The sequence below is a fragment of the Arachis ipaensis genome, chromosome B1, assembly GCF_059453495.1.
Source record: "Arachis ipaensis isolate K30076 ecotype BB chromosome B1, ASM5945349v1, whole genome shotgun sequence".
In the NCBI taxonomy this organism is placed as follows: Eukaryota; Viridiplantae; Streptophyta; class Magnoliopsida; order Fabales; family Fabaceae; genus Arachis; species Arachis ipaensis.
The window spans coordinates 85,178,971-85,195,619 of NC_142436.1; the positions used below are offsets into that span (position 1 = coordinate 85,178,971).

At 40.1% G+C, this 16,649-nt stretch overlaps 2 protein-coding genes across 2 annotated transcripts; both read right to left on the reverse strand.

Annotated features, from left to right (window-relative positions):
* Window positions 1-8,390: 8,390 nt before the first annotated feature.
* Window positions 8,391-8,852, reverse strand: LOC107607604 (uncharacterized). Its single transcript, XM_016309539.2, has one exon. It carries the CDS (start codon window positions 8,850-8,852, stop codon window positions 8,391-8,393), a length of 462 nt encoding a protein of 153 aa, XP_016165025.2.
* Window positions 8,853-11,474: 2,622 nt separating this feature from the next.
* On the reverse strand, window positions 11,475-12,323 carry LOC107607595 (uncharacterized). The gene is made up of 2 exons (XM_088502867.1): window positions 11,909-12,323; window positions 11,475-11,833 (listed from the first exon to the last, which is right to left on the reverse strand). The coding sequence occupies exons 1-2, from the start codon at window positions 12,321-12,323 to the stop codon at window positions 11,475-11,477; spliced, it is 774 nt and encodes a 257-aa protein (XP_088358993.1).
* Window positions 12,324-16,649: the final 4,326 nt, after the last annotated feature.

Below are 16,649 nucleotides of genomic sequence, written 5' to 3' on the forward strand. Positions count from 1 at the left end.
CTCCAGAAAGAGCCTCTGCACGTGTAACATTCAAGCTCAGCCCAAGCACACACCAAGTGGGCCTCGGAAGTGGATTTATGCATCAATTACTTACTTCTGTAAACCCTAGTGACTAGTTTAGTATAAATAGAACTTTTTACTATTGTATTAGGCATCTTGGATTGTATTTTGATCCTGTGATCAAGCCTTGGTCATTCCGGTTCCCCTCTGGGGCCGAGACCAATGAACTCCACTATCACTTATATATTTTCAACGGTAGAGTTTCTACACTCCATAGATTAAGGTGTGGAGCTCTGCTGTTCCTCAAAGATTAATGCAAAGTACTACTATTTTTCTCTTCAATTCAACCTATTCCGCTTCTAAGATATTCATTCGCACTTCAACCTGAATGTGATGAATGTGACAATCATCATCATTCCCTATGAATGTGTGCCTGACAACCACTTCCGTTCTACCTTCGATTGAATAATTATCTCTTGGATCTCTTAATTAGAATCTTCGTGGTGTAAGCTAGATTGATGGCAGCATTCATGAGAATCTGGAAAGTCTAAACCTTGTCTGTGGTATTCCGAGTAGGATTTAGGGATTGAATGACTGTGACGAGCTTCAAACTCGCGAGTGCTGGGCGTAGTGACAGACGCAAAAGGAGGGTGAATCCTATTCCAACATGATCGAGAACCTCAGATGATTAGCCATACTGTGACAGAGCATTTGGACCATTTTCACAAGAGGATAGGATGTAGCCATTGACAACGGTGATGCCCTTGCATAAAGCCAGCCATAGAAAGGAGTAAGACTGATTGGATGAAGACAGCGGGAAAACAGAGATTCAGAGGAACGAAAGCATCACTACACGCTTATCTGAAATTCTCACCAATGAATTACATAAGTGTTTCTATCCTTAGTTTATTATTTATTTTCGAAAACTCCATAACTATTTTATATCTGCCTAACTGAGATTTACAAGGTGACCATAGCTTGCTTCATACCAACAATCTCCGTAGGATCGACCCTTACTCACGTAAGGTTTATTACTTGGACGACCCAATGCACTTGCTGGTTAGTTGTATCGAAGTTGTGACAAATTATGAATTGAGATTAGAGCACCAAGTTGTTAGAGCCATTTCCAGAGATCACAATTTCGTGCACCAAAGATACCAGCAAGCCAACGGAGCATAGCCAAGGAAGTTCCCAGGGTAACTTGGAGAAAAAGGAACAAGGAACTGGATCTATACAAAGAAAAGAATCAACAAGGAAGGAAATTTAGAAACCTTATGTGCCAACGGCACCATTTCCTCAGAGACTCAGGGGAGGTGAGAAAGAAAGGTCATATTCAAGATTCCTAGATATGTTTGCATCTCTCAGTGTCAACATCCCCTTCATCAAAACTCTCCAACAGATGCCTACATACATCAAGTGCATGAAAGAGTTGCTAACCAAGAAAGGAACCTTAAAAGGGGGACAAACAATGACAATGAACAAGGAATGTAGTGCCCTCATCAAGAAGGACGTACTCCTGAAGAAAAAAGATCCAGGGAGCTTTCATATTCCCTATGCCATAGGAGAGACAAAAATTGATAGAGAATTTTGTGATCTAGGAGCTAGCATAAATGTGATACCTCTATCTCTCATGAAGAAGTTGCAAATCAATGAGCTGAGATCCACGGATGTAGTCATACAATTGGCTAATAAAACTCAGAAGCAGGCCGAAGGAGTAGTCGAGAATGTGTTGGTCAAAGTGGGAAACTACTTCCTTCCCACTGACTTTGTTGTTCTGGACATGGAAGAAAGTTACATCCATCCCATTATGCTGGGGAGACTATTTCTAGCCACTGCTAGAGCACTCATAGATGTGGAACAAGGAGAGTTAATCCTGAGAATACATGATGAACATCTCACCTTCCATATGTTCAAACCTACATCTGAATCTGAGCCAGAGCCTAAAGAACTGAAGGATGATCACAGCAACATGTGCACAAAGGAAAGCAATAGTGAATCAGTAGCTGAACCCCTGAAACAGTCCTTGGTGAACAAGAAAGAATTTTAAGAGACACAGCAACCAAGATAACTCAAGAAAGAACTGAATGGTAAAGGGACAAGACAATGAATGGTAAAGCTAGCATGAAGAAAAAAGTAGATCACATGGCTTGGAAGGTTACTTCGTAAAGATAAAATTCTACACATCCTTGGAAGAAGCCCTTAGAAGACCGACCCCACATGCCTAATGAAGAGGAAACTTGTGTCCTCATTCATCTTTACATGCAAATCATTCATTCTAAACCTTTCAAGGAACATCCTGACTGTCCAATCTTCATTAAAAGTTTGTTATAAATAGCTTCACCTTGACCAAGCCTCAAGACTAGAGTTTTCACACTTCCTATACTCTAAAAACTCAGCTCTTGTATTCTCTAAAACGAAGACCCAACAACCGTGTTCTTTGAGCAATAAAGTATCTTTGTTCACTTGCTTCTATAATACTACCTTGCCTTCAAAACACTTTTCCACTGAGAGTGCATCACACCAACCCCCCCGCTTCATAAACTTTCAACCTCTATTCGGGTAATCATCAAGGAAAGTATGGCATCTTCTCCAAGTTTCAAAAGAAGGAGAGGAAAGGAACCCATTGCTGAAGAAAGTGAAAACGAATATGATCGATGGAAGTTCAGATCATGGTTCCACCAAATGCAACTTGGGTGGATGAATGACAAAAAGATATATCTAGAAATCCCTTTCCAGCTACCTGAGGATGGATGCCCAGAAATAAGAGCCAAGATCAGAAAGAGAAAATGGGAAGAGCTTACCTCACAAATCACCAGGATTAATGCAAACATCATAAGGGAGTTTTATGCTAACACCCTAAGGCTAGATATGACCGAATCCCCAACATACAAGAGTTATGTACGGGATGTGGAAGTAGACTTTAGTCCGAAGACCATTATGAAGGTCTTAGGACTACGGGCAGTACATTTTAATGAGACAGGGTACCAAGAAAGAGTGAATGGGAATCCAGATTATGATGAAATCTCTAGTGATATCTATGTGGTGAACACTGACTGGGAGAGGGACAATCAAGGAGGGCACAAGTTCTTGAAAATGGGAGATCTCATCCCTGAAGCAAAAGGTTGGTATGAGCTTATAAAGAGATCAATTCTGGGCACAGTGAACACCTCAGAAGTTAACAAGAAAAGGGCTGTCATGCTACACTGTATAATGGCAGGAGGAGAGATAAAAGTTCACGAGATCATTGCAAAAGATATTCAAAAGGTTGCAGAGAAAAATTCTGTTGAAGCCTGGCTCCATTACCCAAGCACCATTATGAGGTTATGCATGAAGGCCAGAGTGCCACTGGAGGATGCAAACCCAACATGGTTGTATCCAGGCATGCCTATGACCCTCGAAAGGATCATGAATGTCACAGAGGCACAACAAAGTCGAAGACCACAAAAGAGGCGAAGGAGAGAAGAACCACGAGAGGAAGAAGAACAAGAAGAAGAGCAACAATTCCAACCACAAACCAACATGGACATGGGCCGGATGCAAGAAGTAATTGAAAGGCTATCCGAACAGTACCTGAGAGTTCAAGAGAAACAAGAAGAATTTTATTCACAATACATGAGAGCTCAAGAGAGACAAGAGAAGCTTTAGTTGAGAATGATGAGCCAACAGAGAGATTTTGAGTCAAAATCTCTAGTTACGCAAAAGAACAAGCTTCACAATTTCAAGGATCTTTCAACCAGCTGGCCCAAATTCAAGTTGATAATTTGAGAGCTTTCAAGGAATTCGCGACTCTTTAGGATGCAAGATATGAAGTTCAAGCTAATTACAACATAAATTCTCAGATCAAGATCAACTACATTATGGAACATCTACATAATCTGAACCCAGAGTGGACAAAGCAATACGCCTGAAAGACAGAGTGGAAGAAACAATGAAGAAAGTTGGATTCTGGACAAAGATAAAGGGAAAAGGCAAGGGAGAAACTAGTAAGCAAGCAAGCGAGAAGAAGAAGAAAGACAAACAGGATAAAAAATGAAAGGTGGACTTACTCCTTGGTTATTCTATTCAATAAAGAAAGAACATGTCTGTTTTAGTTAATAGTCAACTTTTAGTTTAAGTCATTTTGCATTATGTGGTGTTTAATTTTGCAATAAGTGTGCTAGCCTAGGTGTGTGTTTTCACTTTCACTTGTTTAAATGCTTGTCTTGTTCCCTAATTCTTTTCAATTTAAGTAAAAGAAATGTTTGAACAGAAGTGGAAGAGTTCCTTTTTAGTAAGAAGTGAAATAACAGTAAGTGGTGGTATATATGTTTGATTGTGTAGCAGCTCACTTATAATGAATAAAAGGATAGATTGTTCCCCTTTTAGTGTAAACTAGCATGCTGTCTATGAATCTTAGCAAACAAAAATCCTTGGATGAAAGAAAAACAAATAGAAGGAAAGAAAGAAAAGCCAAAAATGGCAACAAAAACAGAAGAAAGCAAAGAATAAGGCTAGACCCCAATAGCTTGGACCTTAGGACATATGCCTGTGGTGTCTTTGTACTAGGATCTGCTTGGATGATCAGGTTCTATGGAGTGCTTTAACACTTGGTAACTTGGGTTAACTAATCCGGGATTATCAACCGAAAATCCACTGTCAAGAGCAACCTAGTTACAAGGCATTTAGTAACCCAAAGAGGTGCTGGGCACCAATGTCTTAAGAAGAATTGTGAGCTAAGTGTCTCTAGTGAATATGTGTTGAGTACAAATAAGCTAAGAAGCTGCTACAACACATGACACTGAGCTGCTAGAATCAAAGAAAAGTTCACAGAAAAAGTAAATAAAGAAAAGCAATTACCAAGGATGAGTGAATAATAAGAGGTCATAGCAGTATATTAGTTGATACTTAAAGGAGACATTCTACTCCTAAGGATTAATAAGAAGTGAGCTACAACCTTGTCTGCATAAAACCCCATGAACTACTAATAATGACTTGCTGATATGAACATCACTTTCTGTTTCATTCTTTCTTTTCAATAATTCAGTGCTTGCTTGGGGACAAGCAAGATTTAAGTTTGGTGTTGTGATGCCAGGGCATCTTAGGCTAGTTTCACTAGCCTTTTTCTTTGTTTTTAATAGGTTTTATGCACTTTCTTGAGTTATAAGTAAGCAATAGGGGTAGAAATTCATGCATACCTAGATTCATCTAACCATGGTTAATTTGATGCAATTTTATGAGAATTATGCTATAATTACTTGTGTGCTAAGAATGATGAGAATTCTCATTACTTTAGCAAAGCTTTGATGCATGTGTTGGTTGATGATAGGTGAAGAAAAGCATAGAAGAAAGTTGAAGAAGGAGCATGGAGAAGATAAAGGAGTAGCAACGTTGGTGGCCAAGTTGGACCACCAGTGTTGCCTCAAACGTTGAGAAGGAAGCAGAGCAAGGTTCTGCATATTCTGCTGGTGTCCACGTTGGAGGGAATGTTGGCAATCCAATGTTACCCCCAACGTTTTGAATAAATGAGCTTTCTGGAGAATTTGAAAATCTGTAGCGACGCGCACGCGTGCTGTACGCGTACGCGTGGATTTGAAATTCTGGCAATCCACACGCACACGTAGTTAACGCGTACACGTGGATGGGTAATGTTGGACCCCAAACGCTACCTCCAATGCTGATGGCCAACGTGCGCGATGGTGATTTCCAAAGTCTGAATTCGAAAACGCACAACGACACGTACGCATCTATGGCGCGTACGCGTGGGCCTAACTTCTGAGAATCCACGCGCACGCGTACAGCACACGCATGTGTGGATTGGCCAACGGTGGAGGGAACGTTGCTAGTCCAACGCTGAAGCCAACGCTCCTCTACATGTTTTTAAAAAACTAGAAATGGGACTTTTGTATCCACGCGCACGCGTACAGCACGCACACTCGTGGATGCGCATTCTGAACCCATAGGCGCAAACACGCAAGGCACGCGTACACGTGGGTAGAAGAACGTTGGCACTCCAATGTTGAGTCAAACGCCAATGACAGCAAATTTATCTGGTTTTTAAGAAAGGCGTTTGAGTCAACTTTGGCCATCAAACGTTGACTCCAACTTGAAGCACCAGAACTTAAAATTCAAACAGATCTCTTCTCAACAGCAAGAGAACCCAATTGGAGAAATTTTAACCCAATTCCATCAAGGCCAAAAGCACAATTTAGAGATTAAGATCAATGGAAGAAAGTGTATAAATAGCTTAGAATTTAAGTTTGCAAGGACTTTTACTTCACTTTTTATTTTTTCGGTTCATTTTTCATTTTCCAAGAAATGTATCTTTCAATTCCAATTTACATTTTAAGAGCTATGAACAACTAAACCCCCTTCATTGGGTTAGGGAGCTCTATTGTAATTCAATGGATCAATAGTAGTTTTCATTTTCTTCCTCTTTCTTTTCTCTTGATTTTTGTTACAAACTTCCGATCTTAATTCAATTAGATAGTTGTCTTGACAAAGAAGCTATCCATAATTGGAATTCTTTGGATCCTTGAGAGAGGGATGAAGAATTCATGCTAGAATTACTTTCTCACATTGGACTAGATTGGGGGTTGGATGGATATAGTGACATGTAATACTACTAATACTTTGATCTATGAATTTGTGCGGTATAATCAGTGACCGAACTTCAACTCTTCCCATGAGCAATTAAATAAAGACATTGGGCAATTGTTCATGCTTAGAGAGGTTGGTGAGCCAAGACATTAGGATCCAATCATCTAAGATTGCCAAGCAATGTCAATTAATGCATTGATTGAGGAAGAGATGAAAATGATTTTATCCGGAAAGTTTAATATCTCCCAAAACCCAGTGAATCCTTATCTTTGATCTACCCATTCTTTTACATTCCGTTCTTTAATTTCATGCTAATTCCCCATTCCCCTTTAATTTATTGCAATTTAAGCTTCTGTCATTTAAATTCCAGCAATTTAATTTCTGTGATTTATTTTCTTGCAATTTAAGTTTTCCGCCAATTTTACTTTCTGCAATCCCAATTTAAATTCTGATTACGCTCAACTAGAACAATTCTCCAATTAATATTGATCAACTAACCAATCCTTGTGGGATTCGACCTTACTCTACAGTGAGTTTTTACTTGACGACAATCCGGTACACTTGCCGGTAAGAAATTGTTGAGATACAGTTTTCGAGTGAATCACCCAGCAGTGGCGTGCCACGCCCTCAGTAAGGCTTTTATTCTCTTTTCTGGAATGTTAAACTGACATGCCATGCCAAGTAGCTGGTGTGCCATGGCTTTGATCTTAAGTGGCACGCCTATTCATCTTTTTCCATGGAGGCTTGTGCTGGCGTGCCACGCCTTTGATCTCAAGTGGCACGCTCCCTTGTAGAAGCTGCATTCTTCCTCTCTGGACTAATGAACTGGCGTGCCACGCCTTCGATCTCAAGTGGCATGCCCAATATGGTGTTGAGTCTCTTCAGGCCTTGGCGTGCGACGCCTATAACCCAAGTGGCACACCCATCCACTCCTGACTTGGCGTGCCATGCCTTAAGTCTAAAGTGCCACGCCCTTGTTGGTGCTTCCTCCATGCTCCTCTATTCAAGTGCATTGGCATGCCACGCCTTCGACCTCAAGTGGCACACCCATTGTAGATGGTGGAGTTGGCGTGCCACGCCCATCCTAGCGTGCCACGCCCCTTATGGACCTTTAAGAATGCTCTTTGGAATTTATGGTCGGCGTGCCACGCCCATACTAAAGCTCAGTGTCTTTTCTCTGGAGTTTATAACTGGCGTGCCACGCCTGGCCTTGGCGTACCATGCCCATATTGCTTCATCTCCCTGGCGTGCCACGCTCATTGTTCCTTCTCTGGCGTGACACGCCTGGCCTTGGCGTGCCACGCCTGGACTTGGCGTGCTACGCCGATTGAAATCTCCATGGACTTAATCTCTGGATTTAATAACTAGTTTGCCACGCCCATACAATTTTTGGCGTTTGTACCAAGTGGCACGCCCAGCTCACACGCCCAGTTTCTCTTTCTTGCTTCCTTCTTCTTTTTTTGCTCTTTTCACCTGGAATTCAACAAAAGCTCATTTCAAAGCAATGTACCATAATATTCACCATTAAGTGGGTTAGTGGCCTCACCAAACTTAGCTGTTTAGCTAGTTTCCAGCCCAATTAATCAAACCTCATATAATGGCTGCAAGATTGCACTTCCAGCTGGCTAAAAAAATTTTGAAACTTAAATCAAGGACACTATCAACTAATTAACTATCAAATGAAATTGAAATTAAACAACCTAAGTGACTAAATATAAACTACTCTAGAAAGAATGAAATTGAAAGGATATTAGTGTTGGGGTGCCTCCCAACTAGCGCTTCTTTAACGTCACTAGCTTGACGATTCTTCCTCTTCAGCTGAGGTTATAGTTCACCCTTTGCTCGTCTAATGAGTCCCCTATGTAATGCTTAAGTCTGTGGCTATTGACAGTGAAAGTCCTCTGTGTTTTGTCCTCTATAAGCTTCATATGACCATAAGGAGAAGCCTTGATGATTGTGAAGGGTCTAGACCATCTTGACTTTAGCTTCCCTAGGAAGAACTTGAGCCTTGAGTTATACAACAACACTTTTTGACCTTCTACAAACTCTTTTCTTGCTAGCTTTTGATCATGCCATTTCTTTGTATTCTCCTTATAAGTCTTGGCATTTTCATAGGCTTGAGTTCTGAATTCTTCTAACTCATTGAGTTGTAGCAATATTCTTTCCCCAGCAGCTTGATTATCAAAGTTTAACATCTTTAGAGCCCAAAATGCTCTATGTTCAAGCTCCACTGGTAGATGACAAGCCTTTTCAAACAGCAATTGGTATGGAGACATACCAATGGGTGTCTTAAAAGCTGTTCTATAGGCCCATAGTGCATCATCTAGCTTCTTGGATCAATCTTTTCTTGAGTTTCCAACAGTCTTCTCAAGTATTCTCTTGAGCTCTCTTTTTGAAATTTCAGCTTGACCATTGGTTTGTGGGTTGTTTAGGGTTGCTATCTTATGATTGACACCATATTTCAGGAGAAGTGTCTCAAGTTGCTTGTTGCAAAAATGAGTTCCCCCATCACTTATAAGATCTCTTGGAACCCCAAACCGTATGAATATATTCTTCCTCAAAAAATTAATCACCACTTTGTTGTCATTTGTTGGAGTAGCTATGGCCTCTACCCATTTTGACACATAGTCCACAACCACCAGTATGTAGTTGTTTGAGTATGACGGTAGGAATGGTCCCATGAAATTGATCCCCCAAACATCAAACAACTCCTACTCCATGATGAATCTCTGTGGCATTTCATTCTTTTTGGGTAGGTTGCCAGCTCTTTGACATTCAATGCACTGTGTCACAAACTCCTTTGCATCTTTGAATATTGTAGGCCAAAAGAATCCACATTGTAACACCTTGGCTGCAGTCATTTCTCCACTAAAATGTCCTCCATATGTGGATCCATGGCAATGCCAAAGGATCTCTTGTCCTTCCTCATGAGAAATGCATCTTCTTAGAATCCCATCAGCACACCTCTTGAAGAGATAAAGTTCATCCTAAATGTAGTGCTTGGCATCATTGATGAGCTTTTTTTTCATATGCTTGTTGATGTTGGAAGGTAGCTCTCCAATAGCCTTATATCCGCAAACTAGGGGACTTCTTGGATCATCATCAACTGCTCATCTGGAAAGCTCTCATTCACTACAAGGTTGTGTGCTTCATCTTCCTTTTTCGGGATTCTTGATAGGTGGTCAGCCACCTTGTTCTCTGCTCCACTTCTATCCTTAATCTCAATATTAAACTCTTGGAGTAGCAAGACCCAACTTATCAGTCTAGGCTTGGATTCTTGCTTGGTTAGCAAGTACTTAAGAGCTGCATGGTCAGTAAAAACAATGACTTTAGAACCAATAAGGTAAGATCTAAATTTATCAAATGCAAAAAATATAGCAAGAAGTTCTTTCTCTGTGGTGGTGTAGTTCCTTTGAGTCTCATTAAGAACCTTGCTAGCATAATAGATGACATGCACTAGCTTGTCTCTCCTTTGTCCAAAAACAGCACCAATAGCAAAATCTGATGCATCACACATTAATTCAAAAGGTAAATCCTAGCTAGGTGGTGCTATAATAGGTGCAGAGGAGAGCTTGCTTTTAAGCTCATCAAAGGCTTGCATGCATTCTCTATCAAAAATGAATGGTACATTAGAGACAAGTAAGTTACTTAAAGGTTTGACAATCTTTGAAAAGTTTCTAATGAACATTCTATAAAACCCAGCATGCCCCAAGAAACTTCTAATTGCTTTGACATTGCAAGGTGGGGGTAATTTCTCAATCACTTCCACGTTGGCTCTGTCCACCTCTATATCTTTTTTAGAGATTTTATGACCAAGGACCACCCCTTCGGTGACCATAAAATGACACTTTTCCCAGTTCAAAACTAGGTTAGTCTCTTGGCATCTCTTTAGCACCAAGGCAAGATGGTGTAAGCACTTGGAAAATGAATCACCAAACACAGAAAAATCATACATGAAAACTTCGATAAACCTTTTAATTATATCAGAAAAAATGGACAACATGCACCTTTGGAATGTGGCAGGTGCATTGCACAATCCAAAGGGCATTCGTCTATATGCAAAAACACCATATGGACAAGTAAAGGAAGTATTCTCTTGGTCTTTAGGGTCTACTACAATCTGATTGTAGCCTGAGTATCCATCCAAGAAATAGTAGTATTCCTGTCCATCAAGCCTCTCTAACATTTGATCCATGAAGGATAAAGAAAAGTGATCCTTCCTTGTGGCTTCATTGGGCTTCTTATAATCTATGCACATGCACCATCCAGTCACTGTTCTTATTGGTATCAACTCATTTCTTTCTTTTGGCACAACTGTGATTCCTCCCTTCTTGGGGACTACTTGCACTGGGCTCACCCAAGGGCTGTCTGAGATTGGGTAGATCACCCCTGCTTGCCATAACTTCAACACTTCTTTTTGAACTACTTCATTCATTGTTGGATTTAATATTCTTTGTGGCTGTCTTAAGGGCTTGGCACCTTCCTCAAGAAGGATTTTATGCATGCACATTGAAGGACTGATCCCCTTTAAATCTGAAAGTGTCCATCCTATGGCATCCTTGTGTTGTCTCAGCATATTGATAAGCTCCTCTTCTCTTCTTGCTCCTCACTCAAGCTTGAATTAATGATTATTGGATATGTGTCATTGTTTCCCAAGTAGGAATACTTCAAGCTTGGAAGCAGGGTTTTCAACTCCAACTTGGGTGCTTCCACTTCCTTCTTGCTTACCTTGTCTAGCATGATTGAGCCTTCTATGATTTCTTGTGGTAGTTCACCACATGCTGTTTGTTGGTCTTGTTCCATAACTTTCTCACATTGATCTTCTTCTAGGACTCCTTGAACTATCTTCTCCATTGTGTCCACCATCATGCATTCACCAATGGATTCCTTTGGGTAGCTCATTGCTTTGAAGACATGAATACCATCTTCTCCTCATGCAATCTCAGGACTAACTCTCCCTTTTGCACATCAATTATGGCTCCAACTGTAGCTAGGAATGGTCTTCCTAGTATGATTGATGTGTTAGCCTCTTCCTCCATATCAAGTACTACAAAATCAGCTGGGAAGATGAACTCTCCCACCTTGACCAACAAGTCCTCCACCACCCTATGAGAAAACTTAAATGTTCTATCAGCTAATTGAAGTGCTATTCTTGTTGGTTTGGCCTCTTCAATTCTCATTCTTTTCATCATGGCTAAGGACATAAGGTTGATGCTAGCTCCCAGATCACATAATGCTTTTTCAATGCTAATATCCCCTATGATGCAGGGGATTTGGAAGCTCCCAGGATCTTTCATCTTTTGGGGAAGCTTCTTTTGTATGATGGCATTGCATTCCTCCGTGAGCACCACAGTTTCCATTTCTCCCCAGTTTTTCTTCCTTGTCATGAGCTCCTTTAGAAACTTGGCATAGAGTGGCATTTTCTCTAATGCTTCAGCAAAAGGTATGTTAATTTGAAGCTTCTTAAAGATCTCCAAGAATCTAGAAAACTGGCTGTCTTTCCCATCTTTTCTCAACCTTTGTGGGTAGGGTGCTTTTGGTACATAGGGCTTCAAGACTTGCTTTGGTGGAGCTGGATCAGGTGCCTCTTCTTCCTCCTTGGTTTCTGAGTCATCTACAGCTTTTTTTTCTTGCAAGTTGTGGTTTGAGGAGGTCTCCTCCACTACCTTCCAACTTCTTAGTGTGATGGCCTTGCATTTCCCTCTTGGGTTGGCCACGGTATCACTAGAAAATGTATGTGTAGGCATTGGTATCTGTTTAGACAAGCTCTCTAGTTATGACTCTAGTTTTGAAATTGCTGCCCCTTGGTTTCTTATGTTAGATCTAGCCTCCTCTTGGATTGTATCTATTTTTTTTCAGCTTGCAATTATCTCTTTGCAATAGTAGCAATACTCCTTGCCAATTATGACATAGCAGCCTCCAATCTTACAAAGTTATTGCTGTTATTACATGGTTGTGGGGCTGAGGATGATACATCTTGATGAAGAAAAGAATAAATTCACTATCATTAATGCATCAAGTACAACAGGGCTCCCTCTCCCAATGAGAGGGAGTTTAGCTACTCATAGCTTAGAGAAAAGTACAATAGATGGAAGAAGATGAAGTGAAGTGTAAAAGTGAAAGTAAAACTAACTCTCAATCCAACTTTCTAACCCACTAGCCAACCCTCTTTTCAGTTCTCTCAGGGGTATATATACTACTCCTATCACTAAAAAGTAAAAATTACAAAAAGGAGAAGAAAATTACAATTCAAAATAAAATGAAAACTCATAAAATGAATCATGTGCCTGGCGTGTGAGTGGCGTGTGAGTGGCGCGCCACGCTCAGCTCCTCAGCTTGGCTTGGCATGCCACGCCTGGCTTCCAAACGGCACGCCCTTCTCATGCAGCTAGCCTGGCGTGCCACGCCTTCGAGCTCAAGTGGCACGCCCAGTGTGATTTCCTCCTTCTGCCTTTCTGGAAATTAGAACTAGCATGGCACGCCCAGGTCTGGCGTGCCATGCCCTCAATTAAGCATTTCTTCCATCTTCTGGAAATTTGAACTAGCATGGCACGCCCAATTCTGGCATGCAATGCCCTTAGTGAATTCCTCAGCCTTCTCCTCTGGAAAATTCACTTGGCGTGCCATGCCCAACAGTGGCGTGCCATGCCCTCAGTAAGGCTTTTATTGTCTTCTATGGAATGTTAAACTGACATGCCACGCCCAGTAGCTGGCGTGCCACGCCCTTGATAAAGGCTTCATTCTTTTCTCTGGTCGACTACACTGGCGTGCCATGCCTAGGTCCCAAGTGCCACGCCCTTGGTGCGAGTGATGTTGGCGTGCCACGCCTAAAGTCCAAAGTGGCACGCCCATTCAGCTTTTTCCATGGAGGCTTGTAATGGTGTGCCACGCCTTTGATCTCAAGTGGCACGCCCCCTTGTAGAAGCTGCATTCTTCTTCTCTGGACTAATGAATTGGCATGCCACGCCTTCGATCTCAAGTGGCACGCCCATTATGTTGTTGAGTCTCTTCAGGCCTTGGCGTGCCACGCCTTAAGTCTCAAGTGGCACGCCCTTGTTGGTGCTTCCTCCATGCTCCTCTACTCAAATGCATTGGCATGATACGCCTTCGACCTCAAGTGGCACGCCCATTGTAGATGGTGGAGTTGGCGTGCCACGCCCCTTATGGACCTTCAAGAATGCTCTCTGGAATTTATTGTTGGCATGCCACGCCTATACTAAAGCTCATTGTCCCTTATCTGGACTTTATAACTGGCGTGCCATGCCCATTGTGTTTCATCTCCCTGGCGTGACACGCCTGGCCTTGGCGTGCCACGCCCATTGAAATAGCATAGTTTCATAAAGAGATTCACCATCTCCTTGTTTAAAGCCTTGGATGTTGATTAATCCACATTTCATGGTATTTATTTGCTCTATTTGGGTGAATTTCATCGACTTTTCTTGCACTTATCCATTGAAATAGCATAGTTTCATGATTTCTTCCAAAAATGTGCCTGAAAGTGAAAACATGCTTTTTAGTCCTTTTAATTGCTAAATTTTATCCACTTTAATTCCATATGATGCCTTGATGTGTTTGTTGAGTGATTTCAGGTTTCCAAGGCAAGTATGGGTTGAAGAAGTAAGAAAAAGAGCATGCAAAAGAGAAGAAACTCTGAAGAAATATAGTTTGGAAGTTCAGCGATTCGTGTATGGCACAAGCAACGCGTACGCGTGGAAGTGAATTTTGCCAGGCGACGTGTACGCGTGACCCACGCGTACACATGACCCAAGTCACGTGAGCTCATTTATTGCAAATCGCTGGGGGCGAATTCTGGGCCTCCAAAACCCAACCCAACTCATTTCTGAAGCTATTTCAACCCAATTCAAGTGGAAGCAAGGGGGGCAATTAGGTTTAGTTTTTATCATGTTTAATGTAGTTCTCTAGAGAGAGAAGCTCCCCCATCTCTCTAGAATTAGGGTTCTTTAGTTTAATTTCTTGTAATTTCTACTTTTAATTCTTATTTTCATTTACTTTTCCTTGTCATTTATTGTTATTGTGTCTTTGTTCTTCTTTATTTCTCTTGTTATTCCCTTTATCTTGTCACTTTTATGTTATGAACACTCTCTGTTAATTTTAATTTCAATTAATGTAATTTATATTTTATGTTCATTTAATGCTTCCTTTAGTTGTTGTTATAATTTTCTTGCTTTTGGTAGTTAGCTTTTATTTTTAATGCAATTTAATATTATTTTACTTTCATGCACACCAAGTGTTTGATAAAATGCTTGGCTTAGTTTCTACTTAGTTTTTCTTCAGTCTTGGCTTGGTATTGAGAACTTTGGTGACCCTTGAGTCATTGATGTCCATTCTTTTTGATACATTAGAGTAGTTTGTTGATTTGGTTTTCATTGACTCTAAGTGACCCATTAGTGTTGACTTAAGACTTATGGATTGAAATTAACCATGCCTATTTGACTTATCTTCGATGTAAGATTGACTAAGTAGGATTAACTCTTCATAATCATCAAGTGTTTATGGTCAATGATTAGGATAGGTAACCTTAGCTCCCCATTTATGCCAAGGGGTTTCTTGCATTTGAATTTTCCTTTCCTTACATTTAATTGCTTTGACTTTTATTGCTTTGACTTTTAATTCCTTGCATGATCATTTAATTGCTTTCATTTATATTCTTGCATGTTAAGTTACTTTCTTGTTATTTACATTCCTTGTCTAGTTTTTCACACTCTTCGTTGGAAAATTGGGTGATTGGATGAAATTGAGTTGTGGATGTCCATTCCGCATTGTGTGAGGATTGTTAATTGGTTTGGTTTCCCTTGACTCTAAGTGACCCACTAGTGTTGACTAGGACTTAGGGATTGGAATCAATTATGCTCTTTTGACTTATCCTCGATATAGGGTTGACTAATTGGGATTAATTCACACACAATTACCATGTTTGTGGTCCACAACTAGGATAGAAATCCTTAATTATCCACTTCTTGCCAAGAGTCCTTTTTAGCCTTTAATTACCTTTTCATTGCTTTTATTTGCTTTCATTTAATTTCATGCTAGTTTCATTTATTTTCATTTTAATTTCTTGCCTCTTATCATCAAAATCCCAAAAATCCCCATACCCAATAATATGACATTTCATTGCAACTCCTAAGGAGAACGACTCGGGAGTTAAATACTCTCGGTTATAATAATTGTTTTGTATTGTGACATCCTTTGGATTGATATTTGATTGTGAGAATTCACTGTTGGTTTGGACTATGCTACTAACGAATTGATTCTTGTTTTCATTGATTCCAAACCGGCAAGAATTTTCTATCATCAAATGTCCAGTCTCAGTTGGTTCATCTTTCTTGGGAGAAAGTATTGGTTTAAAAACTTGTCCACTAATTGTTTCCAAGTTTTTAAACTAGCTTTAGGTTGGTTATCCAGCCACCTTTTTGCTTGGTCCTTTACAGCAAAAGGAAAAAGCAGTAATCTGTAGACATCTTGGTCTACTCCCTCACTTCGTACTGTGTTAGCAATCTTTAAGAAATCTGCTAGAAATTCTGTAGGTTCCTCTTGATGACGCCTAGAATACTGGCAGTTCTGCTACACTAGAGTAATGAGTTGAGTGTTCACTTCAAAGCTACTAGCTCTAATGTGAGGTATGCTAATACTTCTTTTATAGAAGTCAGCAGTGGGACTTGTATAAAATCCTAGAGTTCTCCTGAACTCTTCATTCCCACTTGGGTTCATAATGAAGAAAGGTAGAAAGAAAGGAAGAAGAAATAGGGATAGGAGAGATGAATAAGAATTAATTTTTTTTACTTTAGTTATTTAATTAAACCAAAATTAAAATTAATTAATTAGAAGGAATTTAAAATTTAATTATTAAATTTTGAAAATAGAAGAGAGAGAAGAAGAAGAGGATTTTCGAAAACTAGAGAGAAGAAGTTAGTTAGGAAGTTTTGAAAAATAAGAGAGAGAAGATATGTAATTAATTAAAAATAGATTTGACATTATGATTTGAAATTCAAAAAAAATTAAGTTTGAATTTTGAAATTTAAAATTTGAATATTGAGATTTGAAAATTGAAATTT